At 49.5% G+C, this 21154-nt stretch overlaps 1 protein-coding gene across 6 annotated transcripts in view; it reads right to left on the bottom strand.

Annotated features, from left to right (window-relative positions):
- The window catches only part of NCOA7 (nuclear receptor coactivator 7), a 105824-nt gene that overhangs the window by 10252 nt on the left and 74418 nt on the right, over positions 1–21154 (bottom strand). For 4 of the 6 annotated variants that reach the window (XM_064170270.1, XM_064170268.1, XM_064170272.1 and 1 more), the window contains 4 exons: positions 19595–19779; positions 16463–17532; positions 13425–13593; positions 6328–6475 (listed from right to left, as the gene is read on the bottom strand). In XM_064170270.1, the coding sequence (XP_064026340.1) occupies positions 6328–6475; positions 13425–13593; positions 16463–17532; positions 19595–19779 (1572 nt within the window). The remainder of the gene's footprint in view (positions 1–6327; positions 6476–13424; positions 13594–16462; positions 17533–19594; positions 19780–21154) is intronic. The other 2 variants (XM_064170274.1, XM_064170273.1) reach the window with 2 other exon arrangements.

The following is a 21154-nucleotide window of genomic DNA, read 5'->3' as shown; positions in this document are numbered from 1 at the left end:
AGTTCTGTCTTGCTGGAAATGTACTAAGAAAGGTTTTGAGCATCAGGTTCTTGAAAATACTCATTCTGAGAGTGAAGGTCTTTATCAACCACATTCACTTATTTCTTTGCTTGAGACTTTACAAAGAGAGCACAGTAATGTTTTGGAAAGGTGAGGCCAGGTAAATGCCACTCATGTCAGCAACACTTCTAAACCAAAGCCCAGGCTTCTCTCCAGCAGCTGCAGGTGAGCCACACTGCCTTCCCCATCCAGCTGAAACAGCAGCAGAACACATGCCCACACATGTAATGCTTGTCTGTAGAAGGACTTAGCAGCCTACAACATGCTGAGTGACACAGAAGACAAACTCTGAACCCCAAGCAGAAGCCCAAACATGATGCAAAGGAGAAGCTCTCAGGCTGGCAGCACCCTCACAGCCCAGAGCTCACCACAGAGGGGAGGAAGGCCCTTGGTGGTCCATGTATCCTGGCTCCCAACAGGCTGCTGCTGGGATGCTCAACCTCTTGGCTGGAAGAAAGCATCACCTGGCACAGCTGGAAAGCTGCTAACCCTTCAGTGCAGCCTGAGGCACTCAGCAAGCACCAGGAGCCCCAGCTCTGCACAGCAGTGGGAGGGGAGATGGGGCACACTGTGCCTGGCAGCAGGGCTTCAGCTGGAGCTCGGCGTCACCACGACAAGTAGGAAGTAATGGCTCAGAGATGGGGCTGATGAGAAAGAAGAGGGGAAGCAAAGAGGCTCTAACTGCAGAAGGATCACAGGAAGTCAGGGGTTGGAAGGGACCCAAAGAGATCAAGTCCAACCCCCCTGCTGGAGCAGAACCATACAATCGAGCTTAGAACCTTAAACCACCTTCCTTCCCGTAAGAGGTCTTGTATGGGAGCAAGAACCTCAAGATGTGACTGCAGAGCACTGCACCACTGCCACACACCTCCCTGCAAATACCTCCCAAGAGCTTCCCTGTTACAAAGGGGTAGCTTTGCATAACCCTTCTGAGCCTTCACCGTCACTGCTTGAACTTGCAGAAGCTGTCAACAACTGAGGCAATTGCCAAGAAGTGCCTGGAAGTCCTACACATACCTGCCCCACAGGCAAGAAACAAATGCTCTGGGCTGACTCCAGGTGCAGGTTTAACCACACCACACAGAAGGAGGTTTCCCTGAAGACCAGTACCGGTGAGTAGTCCCCTGTGGGTAGGACAAAGCTCTAACACTGCCAGTCACAGCCTGCAGCTCCAGGGGAATGTCTGCTGCAAACACTCACCTCCAGCCCATCTTCACCTGCAGATGCCCAGAGCTGAGCTCAGGGCAGCCACCTCAAGCAGGACACCTGGGCACCAGCTCTCCAACTACTCCATGGGGTTAGGAGGAAAGGAGAGGGCAGGACCACAGGGCACAACCCAGGCCTACAAAATGAGCATTGTTATGTGGCCCTGCACACCCAGGCAGCACAGGTGCCCCTGCAGGGGCTACGCAGAGAGCTGTGCAGGTACTCCTGCAGGGGCTACGCAGAGAGCTGTGCAGGTGCTCCTGCTGGGGATACTCAGAGAGCTGTGCAGGTACTCCTGCTGGGGATACTCAGAGAGCTGTGCAGGTGCTCCTGCTGGGGCTACCAGGAGAGCTGTGCAGGTACTCCTGCTGGGGATACTCAGAGAGCTGTGCAGGTGCTCCTGCTGGGGATACTCAGAGAGCTGTGCAGGTACTCCTGCTGGGGATACTCAGAGAGCTGGGCAGGTACTCCTGCTGGGGATACTCAGAGAGCTGGGCAGGTACTCCTGCTGGGGATACTCAGAGAGCTGGGCAGGTACTCCTGCTGGGGATACTCAGAGAGCTGGGCAGGTGATACTGCTGGGGCTACCAGGAGAGCTGCGCAGGTGCTCCTGCTGGGGCTGCCAGGAGAGCTGTGCAGGTACTCCTGCTGGGGATACTCAGAGAGCTGTGCAGGTACTCCTGCTGGGGATACTCAGAGAGCTGTGCAGGTGCTCCTGCTGGGGATACTCAGAGAGCTGTGCAGGTGCTCCTGCTGGGGATACTCAGAGAGCTGTGCAGGTGCTCCTGCTGGGGATACTCAGAGAGCTGTGCAGGTGCTCCTGCTGGGGATACTCAGAGAGCTGTGCAGGTGCTCCTGCTGGGGATACTCAGAGAGCTGTGCAGGTGCTCCTGCTGGGGATACTCAGAGAGCTGGGCAGGTACTCCTGCTGGGGATACTCAGAGAGCTGGGCAGGTACTCCTGCTGGGGATACTCAGAGAGCTGGGCAGGTGATACTGCTGGGGATACTCAGAGAGCTGGGCAGGTACTCCTGCTGGGGATACTCAGAGAGCTGGGCAGGTACTCCTGCTGGGGATACTCAGAGAGCTGGGCAGGTACTCCTGCTGGGGATACTCAGAGAGCTGGGCAGGTACTCCTGCTGGGGATACTCAGAGAGCTGGGCAGGTGATACTGCTGGGGCTGCCAGGAGAGCTGCGCAGGTGCTCCTGCTGGGGCTGCCAGGAGAGCTGCGCAGGTACTCCTGCTGGGGATACTCAGGGGGCTGTGCAGGTGATACTGCTGGGGATACTCAGGGGGCTGTGCAGGTGATACTGCTGGGGATACTCAGGGGGCTGTGCAGGTGCTCCTGCTGGGGATACTAAGAGAGCTGTGCAGGTACTCCTGCTGGGGTTGCAGGGAGAGCTGTGCAGGTACTCCTGCTGGGGATACTGGGAGTGCTGCGCAGGTATCCCTGCTGGGGATACTCAGAGAGCTGTGCAGGTGCCATATCCACAGGTTTCCTGAACACCTCTGGGGATGGGGATTCCACCACCTCCCTGGGCAGCCTGTTCCAACCCCTGAGCACTCTTCCATTAAAGCTATCCTAGCTCCTCCAGCCCAGGCTTTGATGGGATCTAGTCCTGTGGTTTCTGAGACTGCAGAAAATCCTGTGCTGGAAAGTTTTCCACATGGACAACTGGAGGGAAGGTTTGCCCAGCCAAGTTAAGATCAATTTTTAAAAAACAATGAGCTGCTAAAGGAAAATGTTTTTTTCTACTGTTACCCTTGTTCTTTTTCCCACCTCCTGAATGTTTTCCTTCTCACCTCCCAGACCATTATTTATTTTAGTGGTTTTTTAACTAACTCCTCTTCTCAAGACTACTTTCTAGGAACAGTTTCCCCTCTACACAGAAAGGAGGAAAAAACTAAATCTCCCAATAAATCAACCAGTAAGAACTGTCTGTAGCAAAACACAACCCAACTCAGACACAGGCAACCTCCCAAACCCTATCAGAATCATAGAATCAACCAGGTTGGAAGAGAGCTCCAAGCTCAGCCAGTCCAGCCTAGCACCCAGCCCTAGCCAGTCAACCAGACCATGGCACTAAGTGCCCCAGCCAGGCTTGGCTTCAACACCTCCAGCCACAGAGACTCCACCACCTCCCTGGGCAGCCCATTCCAATGCCAATCACTCTCTCTGCCAACAACTTCCTCCTAACAGCCAGCCTGAACCTGCCCCAGCACAACTTGAGGCTGTGTCCCCTTGTTCTGTTGCAGGTTACCTGGCAGAAGAGCCCAACCCCACCTGGCTACAGCCTCCCTTCAGGTAGTTGTAGACAGCAATGAGCTCTGCCCTGAGCCTCCTCCTCTGCAGGCTGCACACCCCCAGCTCCCTCAACAGCCATAAAATGCAAATCAAACCCAGCACCTGCTCTGCAACCTCTGAATGAAGCACATCTCTGAATGAAGTTCAGAGTCCACAACGGATCTGAAAGTCCAAATATTTACAGAGCATGCAAAAGTAGCAAGACAAAACCATACTAACCACTACAGAAACTGGATCCACAAACTCTCATTCCGCAGATTTGAGAGGACTGAGAGAAGTCCGGGGTGGAAACACCCTGTTCAAACTCATCCCAGCCTGAAGCCCACTTCCAGCTGGGACAGGAATGCTGTTCAAAGAGGGACACAGTTCAACATACCTCCACAAAAGGCTCCCTCTGCTCAGGTCTGGCATAGTAAACAATTCGAATATTCAAAGGCATTTGTTTCCCTTTCATCACCCACTGGTTTGTTTGGCAGTATCCAGCACACTGCCCTGCTCCAGTGGCATGACAGACAGCTACTGCCCGTGGCACGCTGTGATAAAGTTGCTTATATGCTCCTCTAGAACCACACTTTCTGTTTCCCCACAAGGAAGAGTGAAACTTTCACATGCCCAAATTTGGACTCCCGATAGAGACTTCCTGGCAGTCTTGTCGTTAAATTTGTAAAGCCTGAATACACCACGAATAAAAGAGACACACCTTTGGAAGCCCTTTCCAGCTAATTCTTTTCCCAATACACATTCAAACAAAACACTGAGAGACAAAGTGCCAGTGGGTCCGGATCTCTCCTACCTCTGCTTTTGGCATTTGGGGGTTGCATGGAAACGGAATGGAAAGGAAAACTGCAGAGAAACCTCCTGCAATGCTCTGAGCAAAACAAGGAATGAAGCAGCTCTGTTTTTTTTACCCAGGAAGAAACTACCAAGCTGTAAGAAAAGAAACTACCTGGGATTAGGGTGATGTTGCTGTATTTCAAAGGACAAGCCCCTGCTCTGCCTCTGAACAGGACAAGGCACTTTGAAGACAGGAATGCTAAAGAAAAGAAACCATCAGAGGACAAAAGAATGTTTAAAGTAAGTTTATCTTTCAGACAAATAACCAGATCACTTCCTATCCCGTTTTCAAGGGACTTCACAGACTGACAGAAGGGTTGGGGTAGGAAGGAACTTCTGGAGATCATTTGGTCCAACTCCACTGCCGAGGCAGGTTCACCTAAAGAAGGTCACACAGGAACATGTCCTTCAGAGATGAAGGCTTCACCACTTCTCTGGGGAGCATGTTCCAGTGTTCTGTCACCTCACATCAAGTTCTTCCTCATGTTTAGATGGAACTTCCTATACTCATGCTTGTGTCCATTACCCCTTGTCCTGTCGCTGGGCACCGCTAAGAAAAGCCTGGTCCCATCCTCCTGCCACCCACCCTTTAAGTATTGATCAGCACTGATGAGATCAGCATTGATGAGATTACTCTGCTCTTTTCCAGACTAAAAAGCCCCAATTCTCTCAGCCTTTCCTCATAAGAAACATTCCATCATCTTTGATGGAACCCCCTCATCATCTTTGTAGCTCTTTTCTGTACCCTCTCCACATAAGAACTGATCTGGTTTTAATTCATCCCATATCCTCAGCACAGCAACTACTTCACTGCTTAGAAATACTTTCAAATGTGTGCCAGCTAATTTACCACAGAAACCAGGCCTTGTGTGCAGAGCTGCTAGCCAGACAACAGACATGAGGCATGCCAGGTAGGAAAAACAGACTGTAAAAGCTCCCAGATGAAAAAAGCCAAACTCCAAGGATAAAACTGATCCATCTCCCAACCAATACTCCACCAATATTGCTGTGTGCACCTGAAAAGCAAGGGGCTGGCACTTCCACACACACACCAACCCATTTCAGCCAGCACACAGCAATCTCTGCTGGGCTTTACACATACAAGTTTTGGAGATCACAGAATCAAGCAGGTTGGAAGAGATCTCCAAACTCAGCCAGTCCAACCTAACACCCAGCCCTAGACAATCAACCAGACCATGGCACTAAGTGCCTCATCCAGGCTTGGCTTGAACACCTCCAGCCACAGCGACTCCACCACCTCCCTGGGCAGCCCATTCCAATGCCAATCACTCTCTCTGACAACAACTTCCTCCTAACATCCAGCCTAGACCTCCCCTGGCACAACTTGAGCCTCTGTCCCCTTGTTCTGTTGCTGGTTGCCTGGGAGAAGAGACCAACCCCACCTGGCTACAGCCTCCCTTCAGGTAGTTGTAGACAACAATGAGCTCTGCCCTGAGCCTCCTCTTCTGCAGGCTGCACACCCCCAGCTCCCTCAGCCTCTCCTCACAGGGTTTGTGTTCCAGGCCCCTCACCAGCTTCATTGCCCTTCTCTGGACATCTTCCAGCACCTCAACATCTCTTCTGAATTGTTAGAGATGTTAGTTGTGGCACACAAACACATCACAGCTTTAACCACACTAACACACACCTGTATAGGTTTGCAAATGGCTAACATCACTTAACCAAAAAGCTGGCACAGCTTCTGCTGGTTGTTCAGCAGAGCTTCCAGTTGTTCTCCTGCTCTTTACAGGGAGGAGAGAAAGGAGGGCTGAAGGAAAACAAGAACATTTCTGAGACAGATCACGAAGCAGCAAGCATTAGAAAGAAACATAAACATCAGGAGAGCTCAGGAGAGCAAATGCTGAGATCTGTAACAGAGGATGTGCACACACATGCTTCAGGTTAAAGCAGAAAGCACTCACCTCCCAGCTTTTGGTTGTGGGCTCACTGAAGAAGTTGTCTATCATGTCAAGCTCCTCCTTTTCCACCACCACAAAACCTTGCTCTTTGGCATCTTTCCCATAGATTTCTGGTGACCACTGAACAAAAAACGTGTACAGGTGATCCACCCTGCAAGCAGAAGAGGAGATAACTGTTGTTCAGCAGTCCATGAGCACACCAGTGTCATGCAGAGGTGAGGATAAAGTGAGGTGAGGATAAAGGTGAGGTCCAGTGACAAAGGGACAACCACACAAATAGGATACCTGTGTATTTCCACACTCACACAGTGCACAAGGCAGCAGATCCCTCCATGTGTCAGCCTGAAGCACTTCAAGGTTTCTCTGCCTGCACACCCCCCATTTTCCTTCTTGCTTTGCTAAACACAGAGCCAAAGCACCATGGTAAAACCAAGTGGCTTGTGCAGTCCCACACAACTCCCAGTAAGAACTGACACTGAGTGGTATCACAGATTCACAGACTGCATCCAATTGGAAAGGACCCTCAAAGGTCCTCTTGTCTAACAACCCTGCACTCAGCAGGGACACCTCCAACTAGATCAGGCTGCCCAAGGCCACACCAAGTCTGATCTGGGATGTCTCCAGGGATATGGCCTCAACCACATCCTGGGCAGCCTGTTCCAGTGTTTCACCACTCTCATTGTGCAGAACTCCCTCCTGATGCCAAATCTAAATCTCCCCTGCTCCAGTTTCAAACCATTGCCCCTTGTCCCATCGTTCCAAGCCCTTCTAAAGTGTCCCTCCCCACCCTTCCTGCAGGTATTGAAATGCTGCTTTAAAGCCTGCCCAAAGCCTTCTCTTCTCCAGGCTGAACAGTGCCAAGCCTTTCAGCCTGTCTTCATAGCAGAGCTTCTCCAGCCCTCTGATCATCTTCACAGCCTCCTCTGGACCCACTCCCGCAGCTCCATGTAGCCTTATCTGGGGGCACCAGAACTGGACACAGTGCTCCACTCTGCTCAGTGTCACTGGTAAAGTTCCAGAGATTTTTCCAGCCAAGCCTGCATTTTTTTGTCCTACACTTCTACCAACAAAGGGCTAGGGTCTGATGCCAGTTGTGGCAACATGAACTAACAGCCCTGACAGTTTTGCCCACTCATGACAGCTACACTAACTCACAGGCAGGTGAGAAACCTGGAGGGGGGTGACTCACTCTGGCCTCAAGAAATCACAGAATGTTAGAGGTTGGAAGGGACCTCTGGAGATCATCCAACTCAACTCTCCTGCCAGAGCAGGATCACCTAGGGCAGGTCACACAGGAACAAATCCAAGCAGGTTTTGAAAGTCTCCAGAGAAGGAGACTCCACAACCTCTTTGGACAGCCTGCTCCAGGGCTCTGTCACTCTCAGCATGAAAAAGTTTTCCCCTGTGCTCCCATGGAAGCTCCTCTGCTCCAGCTTGCACCCATGGCCCCTTGTCCTGTCACTGGACATCACTGAGAAGAGGCTGGCTCTGTCCTCCTGATACTTGCCCTTCACATCTCCATACATCTGGATTCAGACAAAGGATTGACTTGACTTCATCATGGAGATGTCCTTTAAATTATGACAAAGAAACAAACTTGTATTGCCACCAGATTTCTCCCTCCCCCTTGGCACAGTCACAAGCACTGCTGTGCCACGTGGCCAAGAGATGTTCCAGCTTTGCTCCATTCCCCTCAGTCCTATTGCTCCCTGAGAGCCTAAAAAGTCCCTCCCCAGCTTTTTTGGAGGCTTTCTTCAGACACTGAAAGGCCACAAGAAGGTCACCTGGGAGCCTCCTCTTCTCCAGCCTGCACAGCCCCAACTCTTTCAGTCTGTGCTCACAGCAGAGCTGCTGCAGCCCTCTGAGCATCCTCCTGGCCCTGCTCTGGACACACTCCAGCATCTCCACATCCAGAACTGGATGCAGTACTCCAGGTGCAGTCTCACCAGAGTGGAGCAGAGTGGGAGAATCACCTCCCTGGCCCTGCTGGCCACATGTCTCCTGCTGCAGCCCAGGATCTGGTTGGCCCCCCCCAGGCTGCTTTGTAGAAGGCTAATTCAGAAGGAGTCCAGATCTAAGCTATTTGATTAACAGGAGCATGGATGAGTGATCCTTCATCATCAGGGCCATCTTCATCACCATCCCCTTTTGCAAACCCCTGCATAAGCTCATAGAAGCATCATGTAGGTATTGACTCCAGTAATTGTGCTGCAGTTTCTTCCAGGGCTCAGCACAGCTTTGTATCAGCTACAGGACGTTAGGTATGAGGTACTACCAGGAGTCACAACCAGGTAACATCTTGCTCCACAAAAGGGAACTCCACAGAAACAGCAAGAAAAAGCAAACTAGACCTCACCCAGCTCCCTGAATCGTACCAAAAATGCCAATGGGACAGAAAGCTTTGACTGAAAAAGGAAGAAAGGCTCAACCATTGCTGCCTTTCCTCCCTGAAAATCTGCCTGCTCCTAGAAGAGAAGCTTCCAAAGCAACAGAAGCCCTCTCAGCTGCATGAGCTTGGGGCAACATCTACATCAACATCAATACCTTCATAAATCAAACCTGCCTGCCAAATTGATATTATAGACAATCAATGAGATCTACTTGTGGACTACACAGTGCCACAATGAGGAAATTACTGACCAGGACACACAGTCATAAACAAATTCTGCAGCAGTGTTCCAGTGCAAGGCATTCTCCTCTGCAGTAGGCAATCTGTCACCTAATTACTGACCTACTACTCCTTAAAATCCCCTAGGGTGGAAAAATCTACACCCTCTAAACACAAATCCATGAAGCAAAAGCAGGCACAGACTTACCCTCTCCTACTGTAAGCTACACCCATGGCAAAGCCTCTCAGCCAAATAAGCGATCTCCCTAGGAGCCTCCAAAAGCTCTGCTCAGGTGCAGCTGAGCAGAAGCTGCCCTAGCCTGAGGGATCTGTGTGTGGGGCAAGGGAAGATGTCCACCTCCCCCCCGGGAGCCAGCAGCCCCACGGTCACTGATTAACGCGGGTGTGCGCCGCGGCTCACGGCGTGACGCACGCCAGGGCACCTGGCAGCCAGCAACACACCTGGGGAGAGAGGAGACCTGCAGCAGCCCCCGAAAGGCAAACAAGAACTAAGGCTTCCTGACAGCTTTTAGAAAGGGTATCCACTTCACAGCAGTGGCTTCCTTCAAGGAAGTCAAGGAAGCCTCACAGTCTCCTCGTGCAATTGAGGATGTTTCCAGAGGCTTCCATTAAAAACCACACACTAACAAACAAACCAGAAAATAAAGGGGGGAGGAGGAGGAAATAACACTGTTAAAAGGTAAGAGGATCTGTTCCCTGCAGTGCAGCTTCCCCACAGCCTGCCAAGGCTCATCAGTCCGCTAAGGGGAGAGAAGTTCTGCTGGGAGTTATGGGGCCAGGCTGAAAACGGAGCTCTTCCTGCAGCTGCTTCAACAGCAAACACTAAGAAATCATGGGGAAAAGTAGCTAAGTGCAAATCAGAGGAGGACTCAATTTGCACAGTGATTATAGACATGCCCACCAAGTTCTTTACAATCTCAATCCAGATTTGACTGAGGCTTTAGGTTCGTTTTGCTTTGTTTTCAATGACTGTGTCCAGTTCTGGGCTCCCCAGTTTGAGAGGGACATAGAACTGCTTGAGAGAGTCCAGTGCAGAGCCACAAAGATGATTAAGGCAATGTAATATCTCTGTTATGAGGAGAGCCTGAGGGAGATGGGGCTGTGCTGCTGGGAGAGGAGGAGACTGAGAGGTGACCTCAGCAATGGTTATAAAGATGTGCAGGTGAGTGCCAGAGGCTGGAGCTGATTTCCCTCTGCTGGGGGATGCTCAGTGACAGCACAAGGAGCAATGGTTGGAAGCTGAGACATAGGAAGCTCCATGGAAGCAGGAAGAGGAATTTTTGCCTGTGAGGGTGACAGAACACTGGAACAGGCTGCCCAGGGGGGTTGTGGAGTCTCCCTCTCTGGAGATATTCAAAACCTGCCTGGATGTGTTCTTGTGTGATCTGCTCTGGCAGGGAGGTTGGACTGGATGAGCTTTGGAGTTCCCTTCCAGCCCCTGACATGCTGTGATTCTGTGCCTAGGAAACATCAAGATGCTGCACAAGCTACTGTGACTAACAGCACTGGACAGAAAGTGCTTTAATTATGCTAGAGATGAGTACAGCATTCTTGGTTATTTTCATACATGAATAAAACTGCACTCCAAATGTCCTTAACATTAGTAAACTCTTACAGATGTGTTGCAAAGCTACCCCAAGTGACCTGCTGCCTATGGCACCCTAAGGTGCAGTGCTGATAACTGCATACTGTGCAATACTGATACAGGAACAGCACCAGAGGGTAGGAAGTGATGCATCTTGCTCTGGGAAGGCATCCAAGAGTTTGGAGAAATCACTGACTTGTTAGGCAAAGACATGCCCTGCATTAATGGGAAGGAGTGGCACCTAGTTTGAGGAATTTGAAGGGGTTTTTGCCCCGAGTTCTCCATGATTTTTTCTGCATCTCTGCAGTGTTCAAATAGCCAAGTATGGAGCCAGGATGGAGAGTTGGGGCTTTTCAGTCTGGTGAGGAGAAGGCTGCAAGGAGACCTTACTGTGAGCCTCCAGTATCTGAAGGGAACCTACAAGAAAGCTGGAAAGGAACTTTTTAGGATGTCAGGTAGGGATAGGACTGGGGGGAATGGAACAAAACTAGAAGTGAGTAGATTCAGATCAGATGTTAGGAAGAAGTTCTTCAGCATGAGAGTGGCGAGAGCCTGGAAGGGGTTGCCCAGGGAGGTGTTGGAAGCCTCATCCCTGGAGGTGTTTAAGGCCAGGCTGGATGAGACTCTGGCCAGCCTGATCTAGTGTGAGGTGTCCCTGTGCATGGCAGAAGAGTTGGAGCTGGCTGACCCTTGAGGTCCCTTCCAGCCCTGACAGTTTTATGATTCTAAGTATGAATAGCACCAAAAGGAGCCAGACTTCTACCACCACTCATTTTGTCACTAATCTTATTATGATCTATGTCAATAATCTTATTCACCACTAATTATGACCAAGATCTGAACAGCAGCCTCAGCAACAGAAATCTGGCCTGTCAGCCAGGACAGGCAAGTGCTGCTGCAACAGCTCACTGCAGAAATGGCCTTTCCCTCCTCCTAAAATCGAGGATAAACCTGGTGTCAACACTTCAGTTTATCTGTGGGTTAGGGCCCCTCACTATTCAGAGAATGACAAGCAGAGGAGCTGCTTTCCAAGTCTGTGAAGCTTAACAGATTTACCTGTTGCAAAGATGACCCCAGCTCAGCAGCTTTACTGAGCATCAGATACACCACCCCCAAAGCCAGAGCTGGCCTTGTCTGGTATTACAGCATCACTCCAGCTCCTTCAAGTATTTACTCGCACTTCAACCTAGAATCTTCTGAACCTGCCCTTTTGCAATAGCTGAGGAGCCAAGGACTGGCTTCAGCAGATAGCAAGCAAACCAAAAGCTATCTTCAGCTACACTCCCAATGGTAACATTCCAGCTAGATTAAGCCTCTCCCCCTCCAGGCCAGCAGCTTGCACACTAGCGGTCTGCTCTAAACACTCCTTTCTAAGAGGAAAGAAACACTGAAATGCACACAGGTGCTACAGCTTTGAAAAGAAAAACCCCATGTCCTGAGAAATGATTTCAAACCAGAAAGAAAACTGCCTGCATCTTAAAAAGCCACCTCTGAGACTGGCTCAGCTGCACAGCTTCTTGCTTCTTGGCATCAAACTCAAAGAGTGATCACTGATTTCCCAGGTTTGGTTCATCGACAGAGTTGCTTTAGCTGCCTGCCAGCAAAAGGAGCAGGGATTCGATTCCTCACAGCCACTGGCAATTCTTGGGTGATTTAAGTGGAAAATCACAGGCCTCTACTTTCTTTGTTTTGCTGTAGCACACACACCCCTACAGGCACATCACCTAAGTGTGTGTTATCACAAAGGAAGAGACGTTTTTGTGGCCTCTAAGGCTACAACAGCAACAGCCATTCAGTTAGCACCACCTCCCTTTTCCACATCGTGTCCTTTGCCCATGGGAAATAACTCTTCTTTTAGCACTTGCACCTTAGTGGAGTCTTCTGCAGCTGTTACCCTTTTCATAGATTCATAGAATGGTTTGAGTTGAAAGGGACCTTAAAGATCACCATGTTCCTGACACTGGCAGGGACACCTCTCACTAGCCCGGGTTGTTCAAGGCCCCCTGCAACCTGGCTGTGAACACCCCCAGGGCATACCTACAGCCTCCCTGGGCAGTCTGTTCCAGTGTCTCACCACCCTCACTGGAAAGAATTTCTTCCTAATCTCCAGTCTAAACTACTACCAGAGATGGGCAAAGAAGCTGGTGAGGGGCCTGGAACACAGCCCTGTGAGGAGAGGCTGAGGGAGCTGGGGGTGTGCAGCCTGCAGATGAGCAGGCTCAGGGCTGACCTTATTGCTCTCTACAACTACCTGAAGGGAGGTTGTAGCCAGGTGGGGTTGGTCTCTTCTCCCAGGAAAGCAGCAACAGAACGAGGGGACACAGTCTCAAGCTGTGTCAGGGGAGGTCTAGGCTGGATGTTAGGAGGAAGTTGTTGGCAGAGAGAGTGATTGGCATTGGAATGGGCTGCCCAGGGAGGTGGTGGAGTTGCTGTCCCTGGAGGTGATCAAGACATGACTGGATGAGGCACTTAGTGCCATGGTCTGGTTGACTGGCTAGGGCTGGGTGTTAGGTTGGACTGGATGCTCTTGGCTGTCTCTTCCAACCTGGTTTACTCTATGATTCCACTCAAGTTTCAACCCATTGTCTTCACGTTCTGACCCACAGCATCCCCTAGTGCTTGTACCATGCTACCTGCATGCATATCCCTCTCTTCACCTTCCAAGTGGCACCTGATTCTTCCTCCCTCTTCTCTGGGAGCCACAGTAGATGAGAAACAAATGCTGCTTTACCCCTCTGGCATGAAATCAAGCAAGGGCAGTCCTCTCAGCACCCCTGCTGCACTTCACATCTTGACCCACCCAAGGACAGTCAGATGCAAGGCTAGAAGGTGCCAGGTGTTCACAAGAGAGCTGAGCATGTTTCTGTGCTACTCACTGCAGCTTACCTTTCTCGAGGAACAGCAAACCAATACTCTGGCTGCTTTATTTTTTTACTGTACTGCTGAGACATGGAGGTGCTCTGAGACACAAAGGACTTTCTCATGGGCTTCCCTACTTTAATGCACAGAAACATTGGAGGAGTCTTGCTCTTTTCCTCTTTTGAAGGAAGCATATCTGAATGAGAGAAAAGAAATGGGCTGCTTACAGACAAAGTACAGATACTGCAGGTGATAAAACATCATCAGACAGAATAACCTTGTGCAAAGGAACACTCAGAGGCACTGTACACAGAAATAAACCTCAGATGTCGTTCAATGGCAACACTGGTTTCATAAAGCCCTGTTTACCCTAAACTGTGGCCATTTAGTCCCATTTGGTCACAGCCTGTATCCCCCTCAGCTGTGCACAGCATAGCCCTGTAAAGCAAAGCAGTAAGATGATCATGGTAGGTGCAAACTGCAACATGGAGCAGGCAGGAAAAGGGGACAGTGTTTGACTGGGCTCAGGACACCCATCCAGTCAAAGAGTAGCAGCCCTGCACACACACACACACACAAAGCCTGATCAGCTTTTAATCTCTGACAGTCAGAGAGCCACACAACTACCTCTTGTCAGCACAGGCAGGGTCAAAGGTAAGAGCAGTTGGAAGTTCCTTGAACTGGTAGTGGGACAAAAAAATTGCTCATTAAACTATAGCCTGGATCACGCTGAAGCTGCCTTGTTCATTTCAGGAGCACATACAGGGAGCCTTTTAGGGATTTCTCTCTCTCAGTGAGAACAAATCACCAAATACAACTGGCACCATGGCAACCCCTTCCAAAAGAAGGAAAATTAGGTTTAAAACTGTTTTAAAGGACTCCACTCTAATCATCCCTCACCACATGACACAAATCAAGGCTATGTCCAACAGTTCACTGAACTACCACAGAATCACAGAAGCATTTCAGTTAGAAAAGCCCTTTAAGATCATTCAGTCCAACCATTCTCTAACTCTGCCAAGGCTGCTGCTAAATCATGGCCGTCAGCATCACATCTCTGCAGCTTTGAAACATCTCTACGGATGGGGATTCAAGCACCTCCCTGGGCAGCCTGTGCCAGTCTTTGAGAATGCTTTCAGGGAAGAAGTTTCTTCTCATATCCAACCTACACCTCCCCTGGTGCAACCTGAGGCCATTTTCTCTCCTCCTGTCATTTGTTACTAGGCAGAAGAGACCAACCCCACCTCACTGCAACCTCCTTTCAATGAGGTCTCCCCTCAGGCTCCTCTTCTCCAGACTAAACACCCCCAGTTCTCTCAGTTGCTCCTCACCAGCCCTGCTCTCCAGACTCTTCCCCAGCTTCGTTGCCCTTTTTTAGACCCACTCCAGCAAGTCAAAGTTTTTCTTGCAGTGAGAATCCCAAAACTGAACCCAGGACTCAAGGTGTGGCTCCACCAGTGCCAGTACAGAGGCGCAATCGCTTCCCTGCCCCTGCTGGCCACACCATTGCTGATCCAGGCCACGATGCTGTGGCCTTCTTGGCCACACCTGGCTCATCTTCAGTCAGCTGCCAACCAGCACCCTGAGGTCTTTTTCTGCTAGGCAGTTTCCAGCCACTCTGTCCCATGCCTGGAGCATTCACAGGGTTGCTGTGATCCAAGTGCAAACTGCACTGAAGCAACCAACGCGACCCATAGAGAGTGACAGCTCCTAGATCATCAAGTGTCCCTGCCAATACTGCAACTTGGTGACATTTTGCTGTCCTTAAGGCCAGTAAACAGAGGTGCAGAAGTGCCAGGGATAGTATAGGCTGGATGTTAGGAGAAAGTTCTTCACAGAGAGAGTAATTAGCCATTGGAATGGGCTGCCCAGAGAGGTGGTGGAGTCATCGTCCCTGGAGGTGTTCAAGGAAAGACTGGATGAGGCATTCAGTGCCATGGAGGAGGGGACTGAGTCCAGCATCAGTAAGTTTACAGATGACACCAAGCTAGGAGCAGCTGTGGAGGTGTTGGAAGGTAAAAGAGCCCTGCAGAGGGACCTGACCAGGCTGGATAGGTGGGCAGAGGCCAGTGGGGTGAGATTGAACAAGGCCAAGCACAGGGTTCTGCACTTTGGCCACAGCAACCCCAAGCAGCACTACAGGCTGGGGACTGAGTGGCTGGAAAGCAGCCAGGAGGAAAGGGACCTGGGGGTACTGATAGACAGTAGGCTGAAGATGAGGCAGCAGTGTGCCCAGGTGGCCAAGAGAACCAATGGCATCCTGGCCTGCATCAGGAACAGTGTAGCCAGTAGGACAAGGGAGGTTATTCTGTCCCTGTACTCAGCACTGCTCAGGCCACACCTTGAGTGCTGTGTCCAGTTCTGGGCTCCTCATTTCAAGGGAGATGTTGAGGTGCTGGAAGGTGTCCAGAGAAGGGCAATGAAGGTGGTGAGGGGCCTGGAACACAAACCCTATGAGGAGAGGCTGAGGCAGCTGGGGGTGTGCAGCCTGCAGAAGAAGCGGCTCAGGGCAGAGCTCATTGCTCTCTACAACTACCTGAAGGGAGGCTGTAGCCAGGTGGGGTTGGGCTCTTCTCCCAGGTAAGCAGCAACAGAACAGGGGGACACAGTCTTAAGCTGTGCCAGGGAAAGTCTAGGCTGGATGTCAGGAGGAAGTTGTTGGCAGAGAGAGTGATTGGCATTGGAATGGGCTGCCCAGGGAGGTGGTGGAGGCACCACCCCTGGAGGTGTTCAAGAAAAGCCTGGATGAGGCACTTAGTGCCATGGTCTGGTTGACTGGATAGGGCTGGGTGCTAGGTTGGACTGGATGATCTTGGAGGTCTCTTGCAACCTGGTTGACTCTATGATTCTATGCCCAATACAGCAAGAGCACAGAAGCTGCTTCTCCAAGTAGAAGCTTAGGGAATTGGAAGGATATTTTTGTCTCCTAAGGAGTAGAGAACAGAAGAATCCAATACCAAAAGACAGGGTGTTACAGAAAGAGGGAATTCAGAGCTATCAGTTCAGAGGTTACCATCACAGTGCTGCCCAAGCCTCAGAGGAAACAAGGATAACCAGAGACCTACCTTCAATTGGCACTTGAATTTTCTGCAGCAGCCACAGTCTGATCTCTGATTGATTCTCTAACTGCGTTTCTTGACAGGTCTTGTCTACAGCTGGTGCTAATGAAGAGTCCACAGACTCTTCCAGCTCCTTCTCCTCTGCTGCTGCTGAGCTGATTCCTAATGAAGGTGCTTTCCTTTCCACACAGCAAGAAGCAAGCTCCATACTTTTAACTGTATGGACTTCGTTAGCTTGGGACTTTGAACAGCTAAGTGTAAGGTCTATGCCAACTGCTTTATTGTTGTCACCTTTCTGGATTTCAGCCTTGTGTAAGTCTTCAGATGACTGAGACCCATTCCCATCTTTATTGAGGTAAAATTCAATAAGTTTATCTTTCTCTAGCTCTTTCTTAGTGTCCAATGCAGTCTCCACCTTACCTGTAGGGGAACTGACACATTTGTTTACTTCTGGAATAACATCTTGCTTTTCACACAGCTCTAAGTCTAAGTCAGCTTTAGGTTCAACACTGTCCTTTTTTTCCAAGGAATCAACTGTCAAGTGCTGCAGGACTTCTGTAGTGGATTTGGTTGCCTGCTGCTTAGTTCTCCCCAGCTCCCTGGGGTCAGCCAGCAAGCCTTCCATTACCAAGACTTTCCTGTCCAACCCTCTGTCCACACGAGGGGATGTCTTTTCCAGCTCAGTGCAGTCATCCTCTCCTTCTTTTAAGAGAGATTTTTCTTTGGTTTCGATTTCTGAAGTGGTTTTTTCCCCAGAAGGAGGCTCCTTGGCACATGGATCTGCAGCAAACTTTTCCAAACATTCTGTGGCAGTGATGTTGTTGGGAAACTCCAGAGACTTGGATTTGACTGACTCTGCACTCTCAGATGACTGAAGAACTTCAAAATCAGCAGACTTTTCCTCATCTGAAGGCTTTACCTGTTTGGCACCCAGAGCAATGGATGGATCTCCATTCAGTTGCCTCTTTTCCTTGCTAAGGGATTTGAATTTGCTGAAAGGATTGAGATCTTTCTCAGAGGAGAGGTCTTCCCATTCTCCTGGCCTGTACAGAGGACAAAGATCCTTTGGTATGTCACTGTCAGGGAAAATGATGGATGTACATAGGATGTTAAACAAAAAAAAATGGAAACAGAAAGTAAAATGGAAAAGCAAACAACTCAATAATGCACCAACTTAAGCTCTGAAACTCAACCAAAACTTGCTTTTGCCAAAAGAAACATACACCAGTGGAAAGAGGGGACTTGAAATAAAATAGATAAAAATGGGGCAAGGATAAGAGTGAAATAAAAATGAGTAAAACCACTTGGCAGAGTGTGCCAGATGGGTGAAGAAATGGCAGCCATGGAATCACAATGTGCAAGTCATCAGGATTTCAGCCGACACGACCTGTCCTGCCGACTGCAGTCAGGAGATGATTCAGTCACCAGGACGTGTACTTAGCTGCTGGAATTTCATTCATACCACTTTAATACTGTTATTTCCCACACCTGACAATGAGTCAACCTCTACAACCATCCCTGCTTCCCTAGGCTGTACAGCTGCATCTTGGAGAAGCAAGCAGATCAGACACTAAGCCAGACTCTGCTCCAACATGTTTGATGCAAAGCAGTAGCAGCCACCTGAGCTGGAGCTGTTCCCTTTCATTCTTCTGCCTTGCTCTAATGGGCTGCTGGAATTGTAGAATGGCTTCAGCTGGAAGGGACCTCGGAGGTCATCTACTCCAACCTTCCTGCCCTGGGCAGGGACACCTCTCAACTAGACTTGGTTGCTTAAGGCCTCATCCTACTTGGCATTCAACACCTGCAGAGAGGAGGCATCCACAACCTCTCTGGGCAACCTACTGCAGAGTCTCACTGCTGTCACACTGAAGAACTTCTTCCCAAGATCCATTCTAAACCTACTCTCTTTCAGCTTCAAACCATTCCCCCTTGTCCTATCACTAGACACCCCTAAGAAAAGTCCCTCTCCAGCCTTCCTGTAGGATCTGCTCAAGTACTGGAAGGCAGCTTTAAGATCCCCCCAGAGTCTTCTTTTCTCCAGGCTAAACAACCCCAACTCTCTCAGTTTGTTCTCATAGGCAAGGTGCTCCAGCCCTTGGATCATCTCTGTAGCCTTCCTCTGGACTTGTTCCAACCTTCAAAAGCTTTCAATACTCCTCTCAGAAGTCCTGGTTCCAATCTAAGCCTCTTCACTTCCACTGAATTGGCCATGGAGAGAGGCCAATGACATGCTACCTGTACTTTTAATTACTCCTTTTTAATGGTCTCCTTTACACTTTGGTTCCAGTCTAAACCTCCTCACTTCCACTGAACTGACCATGGAGAGAGGTCGATGCAGGAGCCCAACTATGACATGCTACCTGTACTTTTAATTACTCCTTTTTAATGGTCTCCTTTACACTTTGGTTCCAATCTAAACCTCCTCACTTCCACTGAATTGACCACAGAGACAGATCACTGCAGGAGCCCAACTATGACATGCTACCAGTGCTTTTAATTACTCCTTTTTAATGGTCTCCTTTACATTCTGGTTCTCCTATTCATGACCCATTTCTCTTTAGTGCCACTGAAACATCTCAACAAGAAAGTGGAAGAAGACCATGAATGAATCATTCATTTCCTGGCACTTTCCTCCCCTGTGTGACAACTCTTCCTGTCCATTCTCCTCCCTCTCCTTTTCCGTGCCTCTTCCTGAACTTGTGTCTGGAAACACAAGTTGACAGAATCACAGAATGCTAGGGGCTGGAAGGGACCTCAAAAGCTCATCCAGTGCAACGCTCTCTGACAGAGCAGGATCCCCTAAAGCAGATCACACAGGACTGCATCCAGGTGGGTCTTGCATATCTCTGGAGAGGAAGACTCCACAATCCCCCTGAGCAGCCTGTTCCAGTGTTCTGTCACCCTCACAGTGAAGAACTTTTTCCTCACGTTTCCATGGAGCTTCCTATGCCTCAGTTTCCACCCATTGGCCCTTGTCCTGTCATTGGGCATCGCTAGGCAGAGCCTGGCTCCATCCTCCTGGCACTCAGTCTTTATTTATAAGCATTAATGAGGTCACCCCTTGGTCTCCTCTCTAAACCCCAGTTCCCTCAGCCTTTCTTCATAAGGAAGGTAAATTCAGGGAAGAATGCTCCTTACGATGGCAAAGCATCTTTGATCTTCATGTGAGAGATGTCATTGTAGAGAGCTATTGAGACAACCTCCTCCATGGGGCATATGAGCCCATATTCTTCACAGCCATTCTCAATCACCAGAGGATCAGATTTGTGTGGGTCAAACATGATATTGTTTGGAGTTACTATCATGACTCCTCCAACAACACCCTAGAACAGGAGAAGGAAGAGTTAGCACATCACATGTAATGCACTCAGCACTTGCTATTTGATCTTAGGTTGCTATCCTCTAAAGACAAACCTCTCTCCTGCCTCTTTACACCCCACCAGGCAGTGTTTGCTAACTTTTTGGGTTTTGAAGTCAGACACTGTAAGATAAAAGCTTAGTAACACCCAAGTTCCTGGCTGATAAGGAAGAACATTTCATAGAATGGTTTAGGTCAGAAGGGATCTCAAAGCTCAGACAGTTCCAACCCCCTGCCATAGGCAGGGACACCTCCCACTAGAACAGGTTGCTCAAGGCCTCATCCAACCTGGCCTTGAACACCTGAACATATTTGAAGTATTCAACTTTCCATCCTGGTTCCCACAAGCTAAAAGTGAAGAATTTTAATCAGTCTCCCACAAAACATATTACTGGATAAAACCCAAAGCCATAGCCCCTTGTCCTGTCACTCCATGCCTTTGTTAACAAGTCCCTCCCCAGCTCTCCTAGAGGCCTCCTTCAAATATGGGAAAGCTGCTCTAAGGTCTCCCTGGAGCCCTCCCTTTTCCAGGCTGAACAACTCCAACTCTCTCAGCCTGTCCTTGTTTTGTTGGTTATTTGTTTTAATCCAGGAGATGCCAAGCTGGTGGGTTGACACTGACAAGTGAGTACATGTGTGCCTGCTCCTTTGTAAAGCAAAGTCTCTGTCTAATTGCCATTTGCTTCTCCTGTGGGACTCATGTAACAAAGACCTGGTTTGGATGGAAAAAGAAAACCCACCAATATCAAGTAGGGAGGTTTCTGTCACAGGTTTGTAAGAGCTGTGCTTCTTACCCATCCACTGCAGGAAGCTAGGCAGCAAGGGGTTTTAGTTAGACTGGCTAAGAAGCCAGTTCACTTCTGATTGTTCTGACTGCAAATCTCTTTTCCAGCCATAAAATTGGCAATCTGTATCCTCTGCATCTAGCACACATCACATCACAAAGCAAAGTACTGCCCTAATTCACATGGGAAAGATCAAGCAGTCCCCTATTAGCTTCTACAAAACAGCAGACTGAAAAATTACAGAGTGGTTAACTGCAGTCTACATTCACTCAATGCCAAGAGAAGCCCAAAATTGCAAATGTAAACACATCTATCTCAGAAAAGTCAGGATGAAGGGGAAAATGCTGCAGTGGTTTAATCCCAGCTGGCAGCTAAGCATCATGCAGCCACATGCTCACTCCTTCCCCCACAGTAGGATGGGGAGAAGAGTTAAGGATTAAAAAAAGAGAAGGAAAACTGCTGGGTTGAGATAAGAACAAAAATATTACTGTAATAATGAGGAAGATTAATAGAGCAAAAGGAGAGAGAAAAATAAAAGCCAGGAGAAGACAAGTG

This window comes from Pogoniulus pusillus, chromosome 33, assembly GCF_015220805.1.
Source record: "Pogoniulus pusillus isolate bPogPus1 chromosome 33, bPogPus1.pri, whole genome shotgun sequence".
NCBI classification, from domain to species: domain Eukaryota; kingdom Metazoa; phylum Chordata; class Aves; order Piciformes; family Lybiidae; genus Pogoniulus; species Pogoniulus pusillus.
This window is presented reverse-complemented; position numbering and strand designations above follow the sequence as displayed.